The sequence below is a fragment of the Pyrus communis genome, chromosome 15 (assembly GCF_963583255.1).
Source record: "Pyrus communis chromosome 15, drPyrComm1.1, whole genome shotgun sequence".
Lineage (NCBI taxonomy): Eukaryota > Viridiplantae > Streptophyta > Magnoliopsida > Rosales > Rosaceae > Pyrus > Pyrus communis.
The window spans coordinates 20,514,881-20,537,878 of record NC_084817.1 but is presented as its reverse complement, the minus strand read 5'-3'; the positions used below and the strand labels follow the sequence as shown (position 1 = coordinate 20,537,878).

The window sequence follows — 22,998 nt, the reverse complement described above, 5'->3', positions numbered from 1 at the left end:
AAAGCTAGCGAAGTTAAGAGTATGAATTTGCAGGATATGAAAACCATCGATTCCCGGAGCTACTCAAACATAAGCAAAGTAGGTGATTTATAATAAGTGACTTTTTCTTTGTTCTTTATTGTGCTACCTAACTGAGTTTTAGTATATGTATACTTTATCATTGTACATTTTTTTTAAAATTTTTCTATGATAACAAACAATAAAATTTTTATACCTTCTTAACTTTTAAAACCCATGTATATCTGATGGGAAGAAAAAAAAAATATAAAAAAAAAATGTGATTAAAACTGGGCCACATGATTTGTGGCACAACAAACAATAAAAATTTATACCCGTCCACGTGTCAGTCATCGCCACAAGGTAGTATCTCTACCTTTGTTCTTCTTTCTTCCGTTTTCTTTTGAATTTTTCTTTGCTTCTCCCGTTTTTGGCAGTCGTTTGCTTTCTTCATTGTCTTTGTTTGCTTCTCCCGCTCTTGCCAGTCCTTTTCTTTTGTTTTTGAATCGTTCTCAACACCTAAACCAAGTGATCAATCTTATAAACGAAAAAGAGAATCTGTGAGAAGAGCGCTTTTCATTCCTGGTGAACAAAGGTTTGATATCTAATTTCATACTATTCTCAAATATGATGTTTATATTTTTACATCATGTTTTAAAAAATTTCCATATGTTCACTTCAACTTTCTTAAAATTTACATATCAAACATTTTCAATAATTATTAAAAAAAAAAATCATCTTTTCTTCTTTATGTGAAAAACTATATTAATGTTGCATAATCATTCAACTCAGTGAATCTGAAGAAATTTCAGAAGTTGATCCAAGAGAATGTGATGAGGTTCCAATCAAGTTATTAAAAACAAAAAAAAATCACCTCCTAATCAGGCAAAGCCACACAGAAGCACTGGAAACAATGATTAGGTTAGTATGCTTTCAAGTTGTTTTATCTTTTCCTCCATTACCATTTAAATGTGATACTAAATCCTATCTAAATACGTTATGTTCTATGCCTCTTTGTTCAGGTTGTTTTATCAATGACAACAAGGGCTGAAAACACCTTTCATTACTCTGATCAAGAATGTTTATCGTATTTTGTTTATCTATATTAAATCATGTTTAACATGTTTAAAAACCTGTACATATCTTTTTTTGCCCAAAACTCAACAATATTTTTGGCATCCTCATACAACACCATCTCCTCATTTTTTGTATGCAAAAGCTGGAACACACTATATTAGATGGGGTTATTAGAAGAAATTCAGTTATCATGTTTTTTGTATCTTTATACCAGAAATTTCTATTTTTTGTAACTGAATGTAATCTTCCTGGTCTAGAAATACATACAACTGCTACAATATAATGGATAACTATAATTTGTATCTTTATATTATCTAAATTTAACATTTTCCAGTTAACGTTTTTCCAAATTCATTGTTGCTATCGTTGTTCCTATTTTGTAACAGAAATTTTTTCATTTTTAACATCTTAACTTCAAACCCGCGGCAACGCAGGGGTATTAAGCACCAGTGATCCTCTAAATTTGGAAAAGAAAAAAGAAATAAAGAAAAAAAAAAAAAAAACTTCAGCAATAAATTGATCGATGGATTCCTTACCCTCCCATGAGCTTGGGCCTTATATGCTTCAGAAAGAGTCGGCTGGGCCCATTTACTCATTGGGCCAAAACATTTAGGCCTGAGCTTGGCCCAATTAGGGGCCGTTCCTCTTCCATTTGGGCTATGTAATTTCTTGTGGCCTTTCTAGATGGGGTTGGATTTGTTTGTTTGATTTCCTATTATTTTGGACAAATCTGATTGGTCACAAAATTGTGCATCATCTTACATACTTTCTTGTCAACATTTTGCCCTTTTTTTTTTTAATTTTATTTTGCCCTCATTTTTGATACATAATAGTTATATAATGAGGGTAAAATAGTAATTTTGTATCTTTTGAAAAAATGACAATCATATCTCTATTTTTCCTATTTTACTCTCACTTTTGATACACAATATTTACATAAGAAGGACAAAACAGTTTATGTAATATTAAGAGAAATTGTTCCACCATCATTTTTTCATACTCTTTTTAAAATTTTAAAAACTAATCACAAATTTTAAAAACTAATCACACTCCTTAATAAAAAATAATTAAAAAAAATGAAATTATTCATATACACAGGATGTGTACTCACCAATAATGCATACCTTGTAACTTGCAAACGAACCTTCACATCACAAACCTTTCCACAATTTTGGAACCGAAATGTTAGTGGTTCAGAGGAACACGATTAAATTATAATTCTCAAGCCTTGCATTTCAAGAAAGTCAGTGAGGTTAATTAATTAATTATTTATTTACAATTTTATTTATTTATATTATATGCCAAGCTTTTCTTCTTTTGTGGTTAAGACTAAGGCAGTCATGGAGAATTTGAGATCTAATTTTTTCTGCTGCCCATTTCTTTAAGTAGAAAAATGTGTTTCTCCAAGGCATCTTTTGTCTCCTAAAGACAATAATTTCATGTGCAAGTGTGGATTATTTAACTCATAAATTCCACCAATTGAAAACTAAGAGTATGATCAACTCCACTTTGGTTGGTCACTTGGGTTCGCCGTGAGTTGTGACTTTGTCATATTGAATGGTTTTCAGTGCACCCAAAAACACGCTAACGTGATAACATATATATTTATTATTGGGAAATGTTAGAGAACTCTCTTAAAGTGAGATTCTTAATGGATTATTCATCATTTTACAATTTAACGTTAATTGTCGTGCTAATATTATAAAAATTATGTAAAAAAAATATAAGGCCGTAGAGAGTATGAAGATTCCAAATTTTGTAAGAATCTCCTTAGTATTTCTTTTTATTAATAATACTTTAGAAGTGAGACATTATTTATAATACCTTATCAACTAAAATATTAAATCATGTGTCACTAGAAAGAAAATTTAAATTAATAAATGTCGAGTCAACAGATGAAAGAAGAAAGCTTGCTTACGTCAAAGATTAATAGTCAAAGAGTTTTATCTAAAATTAGAAAAAGAAAGAGAGTTTTAAATTAAACACTTACGGTACTCATCACCTCAACAGATGAAAGAAGAAAACTTGCTTATGTCAAAGATTAATAATAAAAGAGTTTTATCTAAAATTAGAAAAAGAAAGAGAGTTTTAAATTAAACACTTCCGGTATTATTCACTTTTAACGAAAAATTACATTTTTACCTTTTTTTTGGTACTATTCACTACACTTGTATTTGTAATTTTTAATTAAAACTAAAGTTTTTTTTGAACTTTTTGTTAGTTTTCCTAAAAAATAATTGGTTTTAAAAAAAATTTATTCTTTTTTAAAAGAAGGACAACGAGTGGTAAGTCATTGTTATAACTTATTTTCGAGTAATACTAAGTACTCTCTAAAAAGTGAAACTCTACATAGATTCGCTACCACATTATATTTTTAGCATAATGTCTTATAATGTTGGCACATAACTCTCTCAAAAGTGAAACTCTTCATAGATTCTCTGTCACTTCACAGTTTAACATCAATTCTTGTACTAATGTTATAAAATATTGTGCAAAAGATATAAGCTTTCAAAGAGTCCCGCAAAGAGTCTCATTAACATTTATTCTTCTGTTTTCTGTACTTGAAAATTTTCTCGAAGGTGAACAATGAGTCATAATTACTAGATTTTATTTATATGTTAACTAATGTTTCTTTTGGTAATATTTAAGTAATTTTCTGTTCTCCAATCTACTAATGGTTGTTTATTCTGGTTTTGCTTTTAGATTAGGACCACATTCTCCAATTTGTTTATTTAACCCTAATGACCTTTGCATCTGTATAATGCATTGTATTTTCCACCAATAAACCGTCCAACAAATATGATATTCCCGTCAATTGGTCATGGTATACCAACTTCTCAATATGCCATCATATTTTTTATTATTTTTGTCTTTAGGCCATCTCAAATTTGAAAGATGAATATTACAGTAACTTGCAAGTTTTATCTTCTTCGTGCATTTATAAAATATGAAATTTAACTTTTAACAATTTTTGAGCATTAAAGAGATTAGATTAAATTTACAGTAAAATATAAATTTGTATCTTCTAAAAGTAGAGGTCTCACTTTTGACTGAGTTATATCTAAAATATATCTTTGCATATTTGGTGGCGGACCGTATTGGTGGTGAATCATATTGGAGAATAGTATCTCACCTGCATATGACAAGGTAATGTACAAATGATATTAAAAAAAAATTATTACCAAATGTTTCGATGATATTAAGGTGAAAACTCTCATAAAGTAATTGTATATTATTCTGCCATATACCTAGGGCTGTAAAAAAATATTGAAAATCTCAAACCATATTGAAACCGAATTGAAAAAATATTGAACCAAAAATCCTGAAAATTTTGGTATCAAAACCGAATCGATTCCGAATTTTTGGGTATGGGATTTAGTCTCACACTTTGAATAATTCGGTATTCCTAAACCAAACTTTACTCGTATAACATACATACATACATACATACATATATATATATGTGTGTGTGGTGTTGGAATGTGTAATGATTATTATTATATAATTACAATCACTAAAGTGTGGTGTGGTGCTGACAAAAGTAGGATGGATGGGTCACTGATGCTTGTTTTCTAGACAAAACTCTCTCTTTCTCTCTCTCTCTTATTTTCTATCTCATCAGTCATCTCTCCCTAAACCCTATTCTCTCTCTCTCTCTCTCTCTCTCCAACCCATAAACCACCTAACCCTTTATCTCTCACCTATTTTCCATCTCCTCACTCGTATTATCTCTCTTTGCAACCCAGAAACCACCCCTACTCATTTCAAAACCGAAACCACCCTTCCTTCCACTCAATCCAAAACCGAGCCGACATCCTACTCACTCTCTCGATCATTTCATTTTGCCTTTCTCATCTGCCTTCACTTAGTCTCAAACTCTTTCTCTTTCTCGGATTCGAAGCTTAGCAGCCACCCACCGTCTAACAATCTCACTCCGACACACTGTCTCCACTCTGGCCACCACCACACCTCATGGCTTCATCCCCACCTCTGGTTCTTTCCAGTGATTCTATGTGTGTTTGAGATTTCGAATTAAGGTTTGGGTTTCGAATTGGGGGCTCGGGTCAGGAGGAGGACGCAGGTCTCTCTCTTCATTCTTTCTCTTTCTACCATAAATCTTCACTGATTCACTATCACTATGTCTCTAATTTCAAGTTGGATTTTTAATGCAGGTTCGGATGATTTTAATTTCAATCTAGATGATTTGTATTCTGATGCAGGTTTGGTTTCTGGAAATTCCGAAATACTGAAAATATTGGGAATCCCGAAATTCAGGAGTCTCAAAATTTAGGTTCGGGATCGGTCCTGAGATTTTCGTCTCGAAAATTTTCGGTTCGGAATTTGATATGTCACTTTTGGTTCGGTATCCCATACCGAACCAGCCCTACATATACCCAATGATGAATCTTATTCTTCAAAATGCCCTCTCACGAGTAGCTCCACACGGTGTCACAAGAGAAATCAATCCTTACATTGGGAACTAGTTAATTCATTACGTCGGAACTAATGCAATTTTTACAAGTTCAGTCATCAATCGTTCAACTAAGGCCAACACAATTTTTCGAAGGCCCAGTGATTCAATTCCTTAAGCCATATGAAAACTTTTATATATTTACTTTATAAATATGGGATTATTGTTCTCTAATGTGCATAAGGAAATTGTTTTTAACACTTCAAAATTCTCATTTAACACTCTTTACAAGTGCATTTTTCTTTCTAAATATAGAAGATGCAAAATGAAAATTTTAGAATGCCAATTATAACATATGTATAATGTTAAAGTCCAATTGAACCAGACCATCTTTGTTAGATGTCATACTGAAATGTCAATCATGCCTTTATGGACTATAGTGAAGGTTGCATTTGTATTTACACATATCACAATATGAAGGATATATACATTATCTTGTTAGCTGCCCTTCTTAGGAGTTTGTGTAATTAGGATACACAGACAAAACGTCACAAGACAAAAGTACATAACATGGATACTAGGATATACAATAGATAAGTTGATAACTTATCGCTTTTATAGTCGAGACACATGAGACAATATGTTAACCCAAACATTGGAGTCATTGTAGGATTTGTTTCAAAACAGACATTAATATATATATATATATATGACGGGTTCGTGACATAACTTTCAACACACGTTTTTATAGACTCATTCCATAATGTATTTTAATGATCTAAGTTGTTTATAGTTTAGGTCTTTTCTCAAACATCATGCCCAAATCTGAAAGTATATGACCGAGGAATTAAAGGTTTAGGATTTCTTTACAGAACCATATTTGTTCACTTTCTTCACTAGAAATTAATGTCTTAATGATTTTGGATTTGTTAGATTTTTGCAAGGATGATCTGTGAATGATGTTCTGATAGGATGCTGTTATGATGCTGTTATGTTGTTAGTATTGTTGGATGTTAGTGCTAAGTATCCTATCTGTTAGTAATTGTTGATTGTTAGTGCCAATAATAATTGGGTGGTTAGAGATAAGATTTGGGAAATATCTTGTAACTGCCTTAGCTTGCAGTTCGGTATAAATACTGAACACTTGTGCAAATGCAGGGTATGATTTGTAAAGATGTTGTTGAAGTAATACAAGAGAAATACTAGCATACAGGTGCAAGGTTAGAACAAGGGTTTTATTATTGGTATCAGCCAGTAACACTCCTCCACGTTTCCCTTCTTGTATGACGCGAGCAACGACGCGTGCCAAAACCATGGATACACGAGCAGCAGCTCTTGAAGGTTCGGTTCAGGAAATCCAATCTTCCGTCGCGACGATCGGGTCGACAATGCAGAACTTGTCCACTGTAATCGCATCCATGGAGTTGCGATTCGCAGCCTTGGAATTTCATTTGGCGGGTACTGATCGTCCTTTTCGTGGCCCTGTGGACCATGGAAATTCTTCAAATCCCATGGGTAGTTCTGAAGAAACCTTATCGGATCCAATTGATCATATGGGTCAGCGTTTTTCCCGTCAAGATTCGTCATTTCAACCACGGCCGCCATTGATCAAGCTTGAGTTTCCTCGCTTCTCGGACGGCGATGATCCCTTGGCATGGGTTTACCGGGCAGAGCACTATTTCGATTACTTCACTGTCGACGATAAACAAAAGGTACGAATGGCTTCCTTCCATATGGACAATGAAGCTTTACAATGGTTTCAATGGCGGAACTGCATCAAGAATTATCCAAATTAGAAAGATTTTGTTCATGTCTTCTGTAAAGAATTTGGGCCCTCTGAATTCGAGGACTTTACCGAAGCCCTAGTTCAATTGAAGCAGTTGGGTTCTCTTAAGGAGTACTTCTCTGAGTTTCGTCGGTTAGCGAATCGGACTACGGAGATTGGTCCAGTAATGCTACGCAGTTGTTTCATTGGAGGGCTGATACCGGAGTTGCGTCACGATGTCAAATTGCTTCGGCCATCTGATGTACATGAAGCAATTGCTCTGGCTTTCCAATTGGACATCAAACTCTCAGATACCAAGGTTCGAAATTTCTCCAGAAATTCTGCGTCTTCTTTCAGTAATGTTACAACCTCAAAATCTGTGCCTCTGTTCTCTGGTAATAATTCTTCTTCTAGCACATCTAGGGCTAGTAATGTGAGGAAATTGTCCTTTGAAGAACTTCAAGATCGTAGGAAAAATGGGTTGTGTTATTCTTGTCCAGAGAAATGGGTTCGGGGTCATGTTTGTGCTACTCAGCAGTTACTACTATTAGATCTTTCTGCTGATAGGATTGAGGATATAGGTGGTGAGGGTCAAAATGATCAACAAATTGAAATTACAGCTTGTGCAATTTTTGGTTCATCAGCTCCTCAACATATTCAAACTATGAAGGCTTTGGTTTCATAAAAAATTGTCTAGTTGTTGTGTTGTTGGATTCGGGTAGCTCACATAACTTCATTAGCTTGTCTACTGCCAAACAATTGGGTTGGAAGGTTGACTCTAATAATTCTTTTGAGGTAATGATTGCAAATGGGGGAACCATTTCCAGTAAGGGTTGTTGTTCTCAGATTAAGTTGCAGATTCAACAATATGAGTATATTTCTAATTTCTATGTACTACAATTGGGTGGTTGTGATGTGGTTTTAGGAGCTCAATGGTTGAGAACTTTGGGTCCTATTCTTTGGGATTTTGACAAACTAAAAATGGAGTTTACATTGGGTAGGAAGCACTATTGTCTTTGTAGTTCTCCTCCCTCTTCACCACTGCCCATTTCAACCTGTCAAGTGGAGAAATTGCTGTCTCAAGGTCCTTTTGGTGTAGTTCTTTTCTTCATTGAGCCTGAGACTCAGGTTGCTATTGTTGGGGATCTCACTGTTCTTCAAACAACTGAGTTGGATAGTTTATTATCTCAGTTTGCTTCTGTATTCCAAGCACCAACCACACTGCCTCCTTCCCGTTCTCATGACCATAGAATCCCTTTTTTGGAAGGCAGCAAGCCTCCAAGTGCAAGGCCTTATAGGTATGGTCCTTTACAAAAATCTGAGATTGAGAAATGTGTCCAGGAATTATTAGACTCGGGTTTTATTCAAGCTAGCAACATCCCATTTTCTTCACCTGTTTTGCTAGTTAAAAAGAAAGATAATAGCTGGAGGATGTGCATGGATTATAGAGCTTTTAATTTGTTAACAATCAAGGACAAGTATCCAATACCATTAATTGATGAATTGTTGGATGAGTTATTTGGTGCTCAATTTTTTTCGAAGTTGGATTTGCGAGCTGGTTATCATCAGATCAGAGTACATCCTAGTGACATTGAGAAGACAACATTTCGCACCCATGATGGTCATTATGAATTTTTAGTAATGCCATTTGGGCTTACAAATGCCCCAGCTACTTTCCAAAGTTTGATGAATGAGATTTTCAGACCCTATTTGAGGAAGTTTGTTTTGGTTTTCTTCGACGATATCTTAGTGTACAGTGCCTCTTGGGAATCCCATCTTCACCATTTGTCTCTGGTCTTCAATGTCCTCTAAGACCATCAATTATTTGTAAAGAAAACCAAGTGTGATTTTGGTAAGTCCCAAATTGAATACTTAGGCCATGTGGTGTCCAGGCAAGGGGTGGCTGCAAACCCCTCTAAACTGAAATCTATACAGGATTGGCCTCTTCCTCACTCTGTTAAGGTTTTACGGGGATTTCTTGGCCTTACGGGATATTATCGCAAGTTTATTCCGAACTATGGGCATATTTGTGGACCCCTGACAGTTCTTACAAAAAAGAATGCCTTCCAGTGAACTGATGAGGCTACTATGGCTTTCAAAGCTCTCAAGGATATTATGGTGTCTCCCCAAGTTCTTGCTTTACCAGATTTCTCCAAAGAATTTACAATAGAAACTGATGCTTCCAATACTGGAATTGGTGTTATTTTACATCAGGGTGGTAAACCAATTGCTTTTACAAGCAAAGCATTAGGTCTCAGAGCTCAAGCAATGTCCACTTATGAACGAGAAATGTTGGCAATTGTGCATGCAATCAAGAAGTGGCAGTCATACATTCAAGGCAGACACTTTATTATTAAAACTGATCATCACAGTTTGAAGTTCTTTTTACAAAATAGAGCTCACACCCCTTTTCAACAAAAGTGGATTTCTAAACTTCTTGGGTTCGATTACGAGATACAATACAAACGAGGATGTGATAATATTGCTGCTGATGCTCTTTCTCGAATGAATTCTGATGTTGAGTTGTCTGCCATTTCGTATCCGTACATGGGTTGGTTGGATGATATAAGGCGGCATGGAGAACAAGACCCTTGGATTCTTGCCAAGATTAAAGACTTATCCTTGTCTTCTGATGGTGTTTCCATTTCCGCAACTAAGTACCATTTTGATAATGGATTTCTGAAGTATAAAGGCAGGGTTGTATTGAGTCCATCGAGTTCTTGGCGGGCAAAAATTTTCTATGAGCATCATTGCACTCCAATGGCCGGACATTCTGGCTTCCTTAAGACTTATAAGCGGATCTCCAGGTCCTTCTATTGGCAAGGTATAAAATTGGATGTGATGCAGTGGGTGGCAGCTTGTCAGGTCTGTCAGCAAAACAAGACTGAGACTCTTGCTTCCCCTGGCTTACTTAATCCACTTCCCATTCCCTCTACTGTGTGGACGGATATAGCAATGGACTTCATCGTGGGTCTTCCCCCTTGCAAGGGAAAAACCATTATTTTTGTGGTCGTCGATCGCCTTTCTAAATATGCTCATTTCCTGCCGTTGTCTTATCCATATACTGCACATTCAGTTGCACAGATGTTTGTTGATAATATCTTTAAACTTCATGGTATGCCGTCCACAATAGTAAGTGACCGAGACCCTGTTTTCTTAAGCTCTTTTTGGAAGGAATTTTTTGCACTGCAAGGTTCCAAATTGTGTCTCAGTTCTGGTTACCATCCCCAAACCGACGGTCAAACAGAGGTTACTAATCGGGGTTTGGAAACATACTTGCGATGTTTTTGCAGTCATCAACCAAAAAAGTGGCTTCAGTGGCTTCCTTGGGCAGAATGGCACTACAATACTACTTTTCATACTTCATCAAAGCTGACACCTTATGAGGTTGTATATGGTCAACCACCTCCTGCTGTGCCTACTTACGAATCGGGAATAACTAAAGTTGATTTGGTTGACAGAAGCTTGCAAGAACGGGGACGAATTTTGTCTCAGCTTAAGACTAATCTTGTCTCGGCTCAGGTACGGATGAAACAACATGCTGATAAACATCGCAGTGAACGATCTTTCGAGGTTGGCGATATGGTTTTTCTACGATTGGTACCATATCAACACCAATCTTTCGCTAAACATCCCTTTCATAAGCTTTAGCCACGGTTTTATGGTCCCTTTAAGGTGATGCAGAAGATTGGTCAAGTGGCTTATAAAATTGACTTACCTGCCACGTCAAAACTTCACCCAGTTTTCCATGTTTCTTGCTTGAAGAAACAATTGGGTTCTGCTATCATTCCTGCAGTCCCATTACCTGTAGCTACAGAGGACAGACTCTTGGAGGATTATCCATTGGCAATATTACGGAGGAGGTTAACAGGTCATGGCAGTTCATCCACGACAGAGGTTTTGGTGCAATGGAAGCATCGTCCTAAGGAGGAGGTGACATGGGAAAACTATGCAGAATTTGTAAACAGGTTTCCTGCATTCCAACCTTGAGGACAAGGTTCATTTTTTAGGGTGGGGTAATGATAGAATGCTGTTATGTTGTTAGTATTGTTGGATGTTAGTGCTAAGTATCCTATCTGTTAGTAATTGTTGATTGTTAGTGCCAATAATAATTGGGTGGTTAGAGATAAGATTTGGGAAATATCTTGTAACTGCCTTAGCTTGCAGTTCGGTATAAATACTGAACACTTGTGCAAATGCAGGGTATGATTTGTAAAGATGTTGTTGAAGTAATACAAGAGAAATACTAGCATACAGGTGCAAGGTTAGAACAAGGGTTTTATTATGTTCTAATTAAATACAGATGAGTTTGGAACGTTAAAATATATTACGAAATGGCTACCAGAAAAGCGTATGTCAAAAATTGTGTAAAAAAGTGCTGCAAATCCACCCCTATATATACATATATAAAACGAGTTAAACTAAATTTTATCAATAAGTTTGTTTTTCATGTTCACTATTCACTAATTTAACTAAATTAACATGTGATATTTATTTCACATCATACCGAGTTCTTTTAAGAAAATATCTCAAATTTGCATCTCACTTTGCTATTTAACTTCATTAAGTTTTTGATGTAGGACATGCTTCAACATTGCATATATAGTCTATAGAATAGTTAATCAGTAGTATGTCTTTTAAGTATAAAATTGTTAAATAAACAAATAAGTTTATATAAAGAATATGTGGTCTGTACGAACTCTTGATATAATGAGATTTCTCTTCTCAATAATAATTAAAAAAAAAAATTCTAAGCTCAAATATCCTCTCCCACTTTATTAAATGATAGAAAGAAAGAAAAAAACGTATAAAAAAATGAAAGATGCATAAGATTTTTATTTTTTTTATTTTTTATTTTGAAAAAGAAAATCAGCTAGTGATTTTACCACATCAGTCTATCTTTTTGTGGACCGGAAAAAGTCACAGAAACATTTCAACCTTCATTTGGCCACTATAAGATTTCATTTCATTGAGAAATTGTGAGTTAATTATATCTTCTTGTATTTTTTGTTAACCACCCAACTTATATGAGGTTTATATAGTAATGCATCAACTCACATATATATCAAACACATTGCCTGACCAAATGAAGCACTTTAAACCTTATTAATTAATACAACAAATAAATAAGAAACTCATTTAATTAACAGGACTCAGATCCTGATGCTCTGACACAAAATAATATACAAATTGGTGGATTTGGATCCCATCCCGAACTAAATTGTAGGAATCTTAGAAATTTTCACATCTTAGTCATTCATCGTACATTGTACGGTTAGTAATAATTTGAATTTTATTATTTAAAATTAAACACAAATAGTATCTAACGAAAACTGACCGCACGATACGAAGAACGACTAGAATGTGAGGATCTTTAGAATCCCCACAAAAAGGATCCGGAAAGATCCTCATCCCAAGTTGGTTGGTTTAGGACCAAATCTTATCCCTAACTCCAAACTAGTGATGCATGTCTAAGCTGTAAGATAAGAAGATAAGCAAATTAATGTACACTCTAGGAAACCATAATTAAAAACCCTAATCGAAGCAAACGTTTGTTTAAGGAAAAATGCAAAAGAAAGTTGATGATAAAGTGAAAGGGCATCACGCGTACCAAGTGAGGAAGAGGATGAAAAAGATTACCAGCCCTAAACGCATTAACTTCCAAAATCAACCTCCCCAAAAGTCATCCCCCCAACTATCCCTCACATGCCTTCATATCCCAAAATCCCCAATAAAAAATATAAGGGCTAATTTTGTTTGAACGTAAAAGGTTTGAATTGATTGTCAAAATCAACTATAAGATTTAATGTTTTCAAATTGTATCATAAGTTTTGAGATCTTATCAATTTATGTCTTTCATCATTTTAACTGTGTAATTCTTTGTGAAATTGAAGACATTATAAGTTATCATATATGACCAGTTGCACCACATTAAACCAAAACTAAGCATCATGGTGGAGTTTCGACATCTCCTCTACTAATGCTTCGTATTCCAAACTGACAATCCATCACACATTTTGGTTCTAATGGTATAAGTATGACTTCTACACAATTCATAAATGGTTTGGCATCAGCTATATTATTAATTTAATGTAGAGACGGCGTTAGAGGGAGCAAAATGTGCAATCACACTGAACCCTAAATTTGGAGGGCCCCAAGAACTTTTTATCATCTAATATTTATATGTAATAATGCTTTATATTAAAAATTATTGTTTTTATTAGCACTTTAAAATCTCATTGTGCAATCTTTATAAGTGTATGCATTTTTCTTTCTAAAGATAAAAATTTTGAAGTGAGATATTTAGAGAACAACACCCTAAAAAAGGATTTTTTTTTTCTCTTTTAATTTTATTATATAATAATGTCATATATTCAAATGAAAGTTAGAGCATGTGAACTTTTATTTTTCTTGTTTGGTTGTTTAAGATTGAATTGTTTTTTACTATTTAGTGAAGATTATGTTTGTAATTCTTTTTTACTTGTTATTTAATGACATTTGTAAACTTACGATTAATGAGTCATTGTTTTCCAGCATCAATATATTGTCTTACCTTTTTTTGAAAAATTATCTTAAGAAGGTGCCTTTTATAAATTTTGCACATGACATCCAAAATCTCAAAAATGATCCTGATTTAATAAAGAGTTAAATAGATAGAATACATAAAATTATTCTATTTCAAAACTCCATAGTTTAATGAAAAACAATTGGGACAACGACTCCCTTTTTAAAATTAACCAAAACATGGAAGATGCGACAAGTAATTAACAATTACCGAAAATAATAACAAAACAAGGGCTATTTCGTCATTTTAGAATATAGGTTTGCAAAGGTTATGTATCCCCCTTCCCCCTTCCCCTTTCCGGACAGCGGACACTGCAAGCAATATTTAATCACGTTACAGCCGCGATCCGGCACGCTAACTTACGCTTGGTGGGCAGTGAACGCGCTGGCGTATAGGCCCGCGTGTCGCGATTTCCTTGGCTTGTAATTTGACGTGGAGACATATTAGAATAGGTGCGCATGCAACCCAAGTGCGCTTTTTAGCGTCTGCCTTCCTCCTCAGTATCGCAAGTCATTGTTATTATTTGTTCAATTTCCCACCCTTCATCCTCACCTACTTGCTCTCTCATTTGCTGCAAAATACTCATCCAACTCTCCAACATCCTCTCTCTCTCTCTCTCTCTCTAAAATCACCATTGCTATTCCTCTTCCAAATCTTTCTCATCAAAATTCAGAAAACACAGCTTTAATTGCAAAAGCTCAGTTAAATTCAGAAGTATTAGCTATTTCTTCATCAGCTGCATGCGCTTTGGTTTAAGAAAACCAAAGCGATTTGCAGAAATTGTACGGTCAGAAGCGTTTTTGTTTTTGTTGTTTAAGCAATATATATACACATATTTATCTATATATATATATATATTATGATCCTTCTTCTGCTTCTCGGTGTTTTCTGAGAGATTGAGAAACGACGCCGGCCGGAAAGTTTGGACGAAGGAAAAGTCAGCGTTGCGCACGTGACCTGTTGGACTTTTGGGGTGTAGTAGTTTTATTTGGTTTGGTTGGGGTGTCGGGAGGTCCGTGAAGAATGCCTCACAGAACGACTTACTGCTTCCCAAGGCAATTCCCGGATCGAAGGTTCGATTCGTCGTCCAAACAGCTGTTGCAAGAAGATCATCACGATCACGAGAAAGTAACCAAAGACAGCGACACTGCCACTACCACCAGCACCACAACTGCGACCAGAGATAGAGATGCTTACCAACAAAAGGTGCCCAAAACCGCCACCAGCAACTTGTACAAATCCTCAGCCACTACCACTTCTTCTCTGTCTTCCGATGTTCAGTACTTCACGGGCCACGTCGATGAAAGGAAGCCACCGCAGTTGGCCGACTTTCTCAACTGGTTCCTTCATGACAAGAAAGGGACCAGTACTCGATCCAAACCATCGAGTACTGGCCACCGTCCTCATCACGTTAGGGTAACAGGGAGGTTGTCCACTTCGTGCCACCTTGTTGACGAGGATCGCGAGCTGTTGCTGCCTCGTCGTCATCATCATAATGATGATGATCACGATAATCATGTGGCTGAGGCTGGCCCACCGCAGATGGCGCCGGATTCCACCACGACTGCTATGCTCAAAGACCGGAGTGTTGACCAGAGCTTTGACCGGCAGGTGTCCCTGCCGAGGGTTTCGAGCGGGAGTAGCTATGCAGGGAGCTTGTTCTCAGGAACGACGACGTTGGATGGGAACTTCTCTGGGGATGTTAAGGACTCGTCAGCGACGACGAGGCATTTGGAAGTGGAGGAAGAGGAGGTGGAACAGGAGAGTGCTAAAGTGAGGTTGTCTCAGAGGTCTAAGGAAAGTTATTATTTGCGGCTTCTTTTGGCCAAGAGGCTTTGTTCTCAAGCTACTCTTGGTGCTGAAACATTGCTCTTGCACGAGACTACTACTCAACTTGAGGTTACTGATGCCGAGACGGTGTCGTATCGGCTCTGGGTACGTTTACTCTCTCTCTCTCTCTATACATATATATACACACACACACACACACACACATATATATATCCTATTTATCCTATGTGGGTTAATTTTACATGAACTGCGGATGGATATCCTATTTGTATATTTTTGTTCTTGGATAAGGCTATTAATAGACATTATTTGGAGCTAACGAAAGACTTGGTGCAAACTAAGCTCAATTTTCAGACCGCCAACCCCACTTAATTAGTGGGATACAGCTTTGTCGTTTGTTTTTGTTTGATAAAATGGTTCTATTGCCAATATGTCCAAGAATTTTGTGGTCCAATCCAAAAACAGCCTTTGTATGCTTCAGGGAGAGAAAATAGATGTTTGTATCACTTAATTAGTTAATTAAAAATATATAGAGTATTTCCAATTCTGCTGCGCAGCTGCGCTTGTAAAATTAGTACATAAACTCGAGTATGTAGAGAGAAATGCATACTTGCGGGACTTATATTGTCAAAGCGCAATAAATTATTTACCTCTGTCTTTGATATATGCCACTAAGATCTTAGTGAATTGGTTCTGCACTTGAAGGTCGGAATTAACTTTGATTGGAAATTTTTCTAAATTCCAATCTTCTATAAGGAATTTGTACATTTCTAACCTTGTAGATCATTTTTAGTGAGTATGAATTTCATATACATTTTCCAGGTCAGTGGCTGCTTGTCTTACAATGACAAGATATCGGATGGTTTCTACAACATTTTAGGGATGAATCCATATCTTTGGGTGATGTGCAATGATGTGGAGGAAGGTAAAAAAATACCGTCCTTGATGTCACTTAAAGAAGTTAAACCTGGTGAGACATCAATGGAGGTGCTTCTTGTCGATAAAAATGATGACTTTCGCCTCAAGGAGCTTCAAGATAAAGCACATCGACTATCTTGCACTTCAGAGAGTACTTTAGTGTTGGTGGAGAAACTTGGCAAGCTTGTCGCAATCTATATGGGGTGGGTTTCAATTTTCCCCACTTTTAACTTGAACAATGTTTGGTTCGTTAATTATATTGTTTCTGAGTCGCTTAAACTTGAAGGGGTAATTATCCCGTGGAGCAAGGAGATCTACACATGCGTTGGAAGGTGGTTAGCAAGCGATTGAGCGATTTTCATAAGTGTATTGTGCTCCCCATAGGCAGCCTATCAATGGGGCTTTGCAGGCATCGTGCCATTCTTTTCAAGGTGACAACCTGTACCTCATTTTTTGCCTATTTATGTGTATAGTCTGCTCCTTTTCTTTCTGAATGACTGTTAAAGAAAATACGAGTGTTGTCTGAAAGCTATTGTCAATTAGTTTCATTTATATTGGGCCGGTTAGTTGATATCTTATTTATTTAATGTTTTCTGAAGGCACTCTTAGTTGTAAAATTTAGGACTCATATGTTAAATTGTACAACAAATATTTCAACATATATGAATATGTGGTCAGGATGCATCCGTTTTACATGAGAATGCAACTAAACTATATAGAGCTATGAGTTTTCGTCCCTTGATCATTCGGTAAGGTATATGTAGCTTTTTGAGGTGTACTAACACAATTCTTGGCGATGTAATTTTTATGGGGTTTATAGGGGAAGACCATGCCTATTACCATCCTTTTGCACATACACCTATTTAAATGCTTTACAAATAAGGCAACACAATTGAGAATTCAGTTATTTCTTGCTTCATTATCTACTCTTTGAGCATATGGTGTACAAATCATAATATTCGATCTTTTTATAATGTTATCTCGGAGCCTACCGGGTTGCTTATGTCGTTTCAAGCGGAATGAATGGATACAGAATTTGTTTTCATTTGTGCTTGTGTGCTGTGGACTGGTGGTGTTTTCGAGTCTATATGAGATATTATTGTTTTCTTATTCTTTATAACTCAATTCTATATTTCCAACGTGCAGAAATTGGCAGATCACATAGGTTTGCCTTGTCGCATAGCTCGTGGTTGCAAGTATTGTGTGGCAGATCACCGGTCCTCTTGTCTTGTTAAAATTGAAGATAACAGGAAGGTTTTGAGGTTAGAAACTTTAATTGTTTGCCGAGTATTGTTGCTAGCAGATTTTATATTATTTCCTATCTTTTAAAACATGATTCAGCATATAAATTCATTCTGAAATGTAAATATTGACAATTAGTTCCTTGTTTAGGTTTTGGTAGTATCTATTTCCCGAACGGATATTTAACCATAATGTTACTTCTAGGGTTTATGTTCATTTGATCTAAGGGCATCAATATTTTTCCTTTCATCTATACACTCTGCAGCATTAAATCTTTGCTGAATTCTTGGTCAACACTCTGCCGTTTCTCAGTCTCACTGTTTTCTTAACTTTTGGTGTTGAAAAGATTTAGACATGGCTCATAACTAACTTGATTGTTGTCAGATAAGTTCACCTCACCCCCCTGTCACACCCCGTTGTTTTTATGGTGTAAATATGCATTTGATTCTGAGTACCATGTCATGCATGGTTGAAGAGAACGTTATCGTTTCCAACTGTTCGTTTAATTCAGAATTTAACGTATGTTTTTCATGATGGTTATACATATATTTTTTTAACAGGGAATATGTGGTTGATCTAGTTGGGGAACCAGGAAACCTTCATGGTCCAGACTCCTCGATTAATGGAGGAACTCTTTCTTCTATACCTTCACCATTTCAAATTTCTCATCTAAAAGAATCCAAACAACCTTACAGGGATAGTGAATTATATTGCCAAATCACAAACTCAAAGCACACGGGTGCTCCTCCTGAAGATCCCGTTCATGCAGGTATGTTTTGTAGCCTTGAAAATACATGTTCCAATTATTTTGGAGTACTAGAAATTGAAGGGAATCTGAATGAACTACAAGGTAGAGGCATCGTTATTGCTACAATGATTATAATTTTTGTCTAATTATAAACTGACAACCATTAGATTTTTGTTTTGTTTTGTTTTGTTTGGTTCATTGATACGGAGAAGAAAACGTTTATTATGCTACCTGATTGTACTTTTGATGATTTACATAATCCATGTGGTACCGTTTTTATCCTTTCTCGATAGCTTCTTCAATCTTTATAGATCAATCTCTTACAGACGGTGGGGAGGGAGGTCAAATCATCAAGGAAACCAGTTTGCTTCCATGTGATCAAACTAGATTTGGGTTGGAATCTTCTCTGATGCGATTGGAATTGAAAGGAAACTCTCCGCATTGCCTTGTTCAGAGTGACATCCCACCTTGTGTCCAGGGTGATGCGTCGGACGCTCTTGATGCTACTGCTACTACTGCTGTGGCATCATTAGAGGAATGTGCTAGACTTAGCGAAGAAAATGATGTTGTACAACAAGCTTACAGAAAGGAGATTGTTGTATCAAGAAATCAGGTTATAAGAAACAGTGTTGAGCAACCTAAAGTAACTTTGTACAACCAATCAGATCTAGAGGGCGTTCATAGTGAACTTGTGAAACAAGGTAGAATTACTGCTGTGACTAACCCAAGGTACTTTAATCTTGAACCGACTCTCGCAATGGACTGGCTTGAGATCTCATGGGACGAGTTGAATATCAAAGAGCGTGTTGGTGCTGGTATTTATCCTCCCCTATTTTTAACTAGATGCAAATTTACCTGGTTTTATTTGCTCAATCACTACTCTTCCCTTCTACCTGAAATCTCATACTTTGCTACTTTCCAGGCTCATTTGGGACAGTGCATCGTGCTGAATGGAATGGATCAGTAAGTTTTTTCTTTTTTTTTTGTGATTGGGCGGCGACTGTTTGTGTATGTGAGAAATAGTGGGTTGGTTATGATGTGCATACTTTTCATATGCTGTATCTGTGTGGTCTGATCACGAGGACAAATTTGATGAGTGGTATATTGCTTAATATCATATGGCTGCAAAGTTTGGACCGTGTGCCTGTTCTTTTTCTCATTCCATCTTCGGGACAGGTCTAGTACTATTTGTGTTTCAGAGGAAGAACTTAAGCAATTTACCAATTTAGATGATCAAACAGAAATTAACTTTCTGCTTAATTTGTTCCTTCTTCTCATGATGTCTTCAGTTGGATGCTGAATATCTGTCTTGCAATATATCATCGTAGTTTTCTGTTGACCCTAATTCTTTTTTTTTTTTTTCCTTCTTTTTTTATCTTCTAATTGAGTTTAATTTCGGTGCAATGCAGGATGTTGCTGTTAAGGTTCTAACCGTTCAGGATTTCCATGATGATCAATTGAAAGATTTTTTACGAGAGGTAGGTTTCCTTTTTACGCGTATCAGAAATATGTACATTTTACATTGAAGCCTCTTAGCTGAAGTTGATCTTCACATTGTATTCAGGTTGCAATTATGAAACGCGTTCGTCATCCAAACGTAGTTCTTTTCATGGGTGCGGTTACAAAGCGTCCTCATCTATCTATAGTGACTGAATATCTGCCAAGGTAATCAGCTAATTTTTATTTTTATTTTTCCAATTTTATTTATTGACAGTTAATTAAATGTGTACAAATACTGGAGCCCTTCTTATGTCTGAACTCATTGGTATCCTGGTATTCGTGGAGCAGGGGTAGTCTTTATCGCCTCATTCACAGGCCAGCTTCCGGGGAACTTCTGGATCAGAGGAGGCGGTTGCGAATGGCACTAGATGTGGTTTGTGCAATTTAGCATCATCATTTTCCTTCTTACATGGCAACTACGTTTTCTGTTAGTTAACTCTATACATCATCTTCCCTGCAGGCCAAGGGTATCAATTACCTCCATTGTCTTAACCCTCCTATTGTGCATTGGGATCTTAAGTCTCCAAATTTGTTGGTTGATAAAAATTGGACAGCGAAGGTATATTTAGATAAAGAAAGAGGTAGCCATTGTATTTTGAGTTCTCCGGTTGGGTGTTTGTGGACTTAATTTGTTTCATTTATTCCTAGGTATGCGATTTTGGGTTGTCCCGATTTAAGGCGAACACTTTCATATCATCCAAGTCCATTGCTGGAACAGTGAGTCTCCCTCTCTCTCTCTACATGTACATGAGTGTGTCATCGTGCACAGATTCACATAATATCAGTTGCACTTTTACCCCCCAATGTAGTACGGGTGCCAAACCAGGATTGAGATGTACGCCTTGAAATGTTTGTTTGGTGTTTTGTCTCACAAGTTAGTTGTAGTTGTTTCGATGGATTAGTATATACGTTATGAATGCTGTAAGTTACCATGAACTCTTTTGTATGCACCTCCATGTAAAGTCGGGTATTTCCATCAATATTTCTGCACTTTAAATTTTAGTTCGCAGTGCATCAATCAACATGTAACTCACTCAATTTAATTTTCAGCCTGAGTGGATGGCTCCAGAATTCCTTCGCGGAGAGCCCTCAAATGAGAAGTCTGATGTTTACAGTTTCGGAGTGATCCTATGGGAACTTGTAACCATGGAACAACCTTGGAACGGTCTTAGCCCCGCCCAGGTACATGTCGTGATCAGCATCTCCTTTCTTCCACCCTTGTCCTGCACATTCATTCTCTATTTTCTTTGTTTTCCCTTCTATTAACAATGGTAAATGACGTCGTTCAATCTCTCAGGTAGTTGGAGCAGTTGCTTTCCAGAACAGAAGGCTTATTATCCCAGCCAATACTCCCCCAGTGTTGGCTTCGCTTATGGAATCCTGCTGGGCTGAGTAAGTCTACCCGATATCTTCCCACTAGTCATAAGATACATAACGGATAACCTGATCGGAAGTGTATGCTGGGAGCCAAGACACTACTCTCTTTTCCACACGTAGTGTCGAAGATAGAATGTGACTAACTGGCCCTTAGGTCTCCTTGCGTACTTATGTAGACATACAAAAACGATCTTTGGGATGTCAAAATAGTAGCACCTGTGGAGTCTTGTTTGTTTACATGTTTAGTTCGTGATGTTTGTCTATTTTCTTCGCAGTGATCCAGCCCAGCGCCCGTCTTTTGCTAGCATAGTTGAGTCGCTAAAGAGGTTGCTAAAGTCTCCTCTGCAGTTGGTACCGGTGGGCGGAACATCCCCTTCTGCCCGGACCTGAGACCGTTATACTTCGGTGGTCGAATTTCTACGACTGACCGAGCTTCTTTGATTCTTGGCAATTATATATACGCTTTTCTTGCTTAACCTGATGACCGTCAAATATGCCGAAGTTAAATACATTTCCTTCCGCGTTAATTTGAGTTTCTAGTGCCAGTATAGCATATGGTTTAACAATGTACCCGACGAAGAGTATTGTGCAGCGTGCTGAAGGAAAGGAAGAGGGATTTACTAGATAAATTATTAAAGCGTGCTTTTGATGTATTATTATTATCCAAATTAATCCGTCCTCTTTCCTTTTATTCATATTTTTATTGGTTCATCTTTTAGCTATGTTTATATGAATAAAAGACACTGACGGTTATCCTGTCAAAGTAAAATGTGAGCTACAAATTACTCACATGGTAATCAAATAACTTAAAGAGTTATTTATATTTATTTTCTTTACATTTAGGCCCTTGAACTCTTAAACTCTGAATAAAACCCAGATTTTAAATATGTTGTCATGCTGGATAAAAGATGTCCATGAATTTGTGTTTATTTACAAAATCACGCTAGCAAACCTCTTATACATTTTCTTCGGGCATTTAATTTGTTTAATATAACTTAATTTTATGCCACCAAACCTTTCATCAAGTAGCTCAGTGGTAAGGACGCAGACTGCGGCTCTTCGCTAAATAAATAAATGTGGAAGGTCTCGGGTTTGATGCTTCGAGCTGGTAAGTTTACTTAACTGTGACCATAGATAAGGTGAATTTCTCCATGGCCTCTTCGAGCCGAAAGGAGTAGAAAACCATGACTTGTCATCAGTTGTCCTCATTTTTAAGAAAAAAAAAACCCTCTTCCACATGTTATGTATACTAGTACCATAAAAAAGAAGTAGGTAAATTAATTTTGTTCAAAATTATAAAAGTAGGTACATTAACTTTGTAAAAATTGAAAAATAGGTACATTATTTTCATAGAAATTAGAAATTAAACCGTAGGTAAATTATTTTTATAGTAGGTAAATTATTTCCTATAATTATACAGCAGGTAAATTATTTTCATAAAATTAAAAAATAAATATTGTTGAAATTAAACATTAATTTAGGTATATTCAAATTGAAATTTCATGGATAGAAGACCTTGCCAAATTCAATGCACGTAAATTAAAACGTAATTACAAGGCATTTTCATACTAGCTTATATGGGGGTATTTTTGGAATTCAAAAAAATT

The 22,998-nt window shown here is 36.2% G+C and overlaps 1 protein-coding gene across 3 annotated transcripts; it reads left to right on the top strand.

Annotated features, from left to right (window-relative positions):
• The first annotated feature begins 14,178 nt into the window (after positions 1 to 14,178).
• LOC137717511 (serine/threonine-protein kinase CTR1-like) lies at positions 14,179 to 22,102 on the top strand. 3 transcript variants are annotated; one of them, XM_068456898.1, is made up of 15 exons: positions 14,179 to 15,750; positions 16,429 to 16,727; positions 16,811 to 16,955; positions 17,671 to 17,786; positions 18,327 to 18,535; positions 18,826 to 19,329; positions 19,437 to 19,477; positions 19,924 to 19,992; positions 20,079 to 20,179; positions 20,303 to 20,387; positions 20,475 to 20,573; positions 20,663 to 20,731; positions 21,065 to 21,196; positions 21,312 to 21,406; positions 21,667 to 22,102. In XM_068456898.1, exons 1-15 carry the CDS (start codon positions 14,839 to 14,841, stop codon positions 21,779 to 21,781), a joined length of 2,991 nt encoding a protein of 996 aa, XP_068312999.1. In that variant the 5' UTR covers positions 14,179 to 14,838; the 3' UTR covers positions 21,782 to 22,102. The 3 variants fall into 3 exon arrangements, with proteins under 3 accessions (XP_068312999.1, XP_068312998.1, XP_068313000.1); XM_068456897.1 differs by having other exon boundaries at positions 18,808 to 19,329; XM_068456899.1 differs by having other exon boundaries at positions 14,180 to 15,750; positions 18,841 to 19,329.
• Positions 22,103 to 22,998: the final 896 nt, after the last annotated feature.

What these genes read in the sequence shown, in the direction of transcription:
- LOC137717511 (XM_068456897.1), top strand. Translation starts at nt 14,839, where the DNA reads ATGCCTCACAGAACGACTTACTGCTTCCCAAGGCAATTCCCGGATCGA. An exon ending in CTTGTCGCAATCTATATGGG is followed by an intron (nt 16,728 to 16,810) that starts GTGGGTTTCAAT and finishes TTAAACTTGAAG; the next exon opens with GGGTAATTATCCCGTGGAGC. An exon ending in ATAAAAATTGGACAGCGAAG is followed by an intron (nt 20,574 to 20,662) that starts GTATATTTAGAT and finishes ATTTATTCCTAG; the next exon opens with GTATGCGATTTTGGGTTGTC.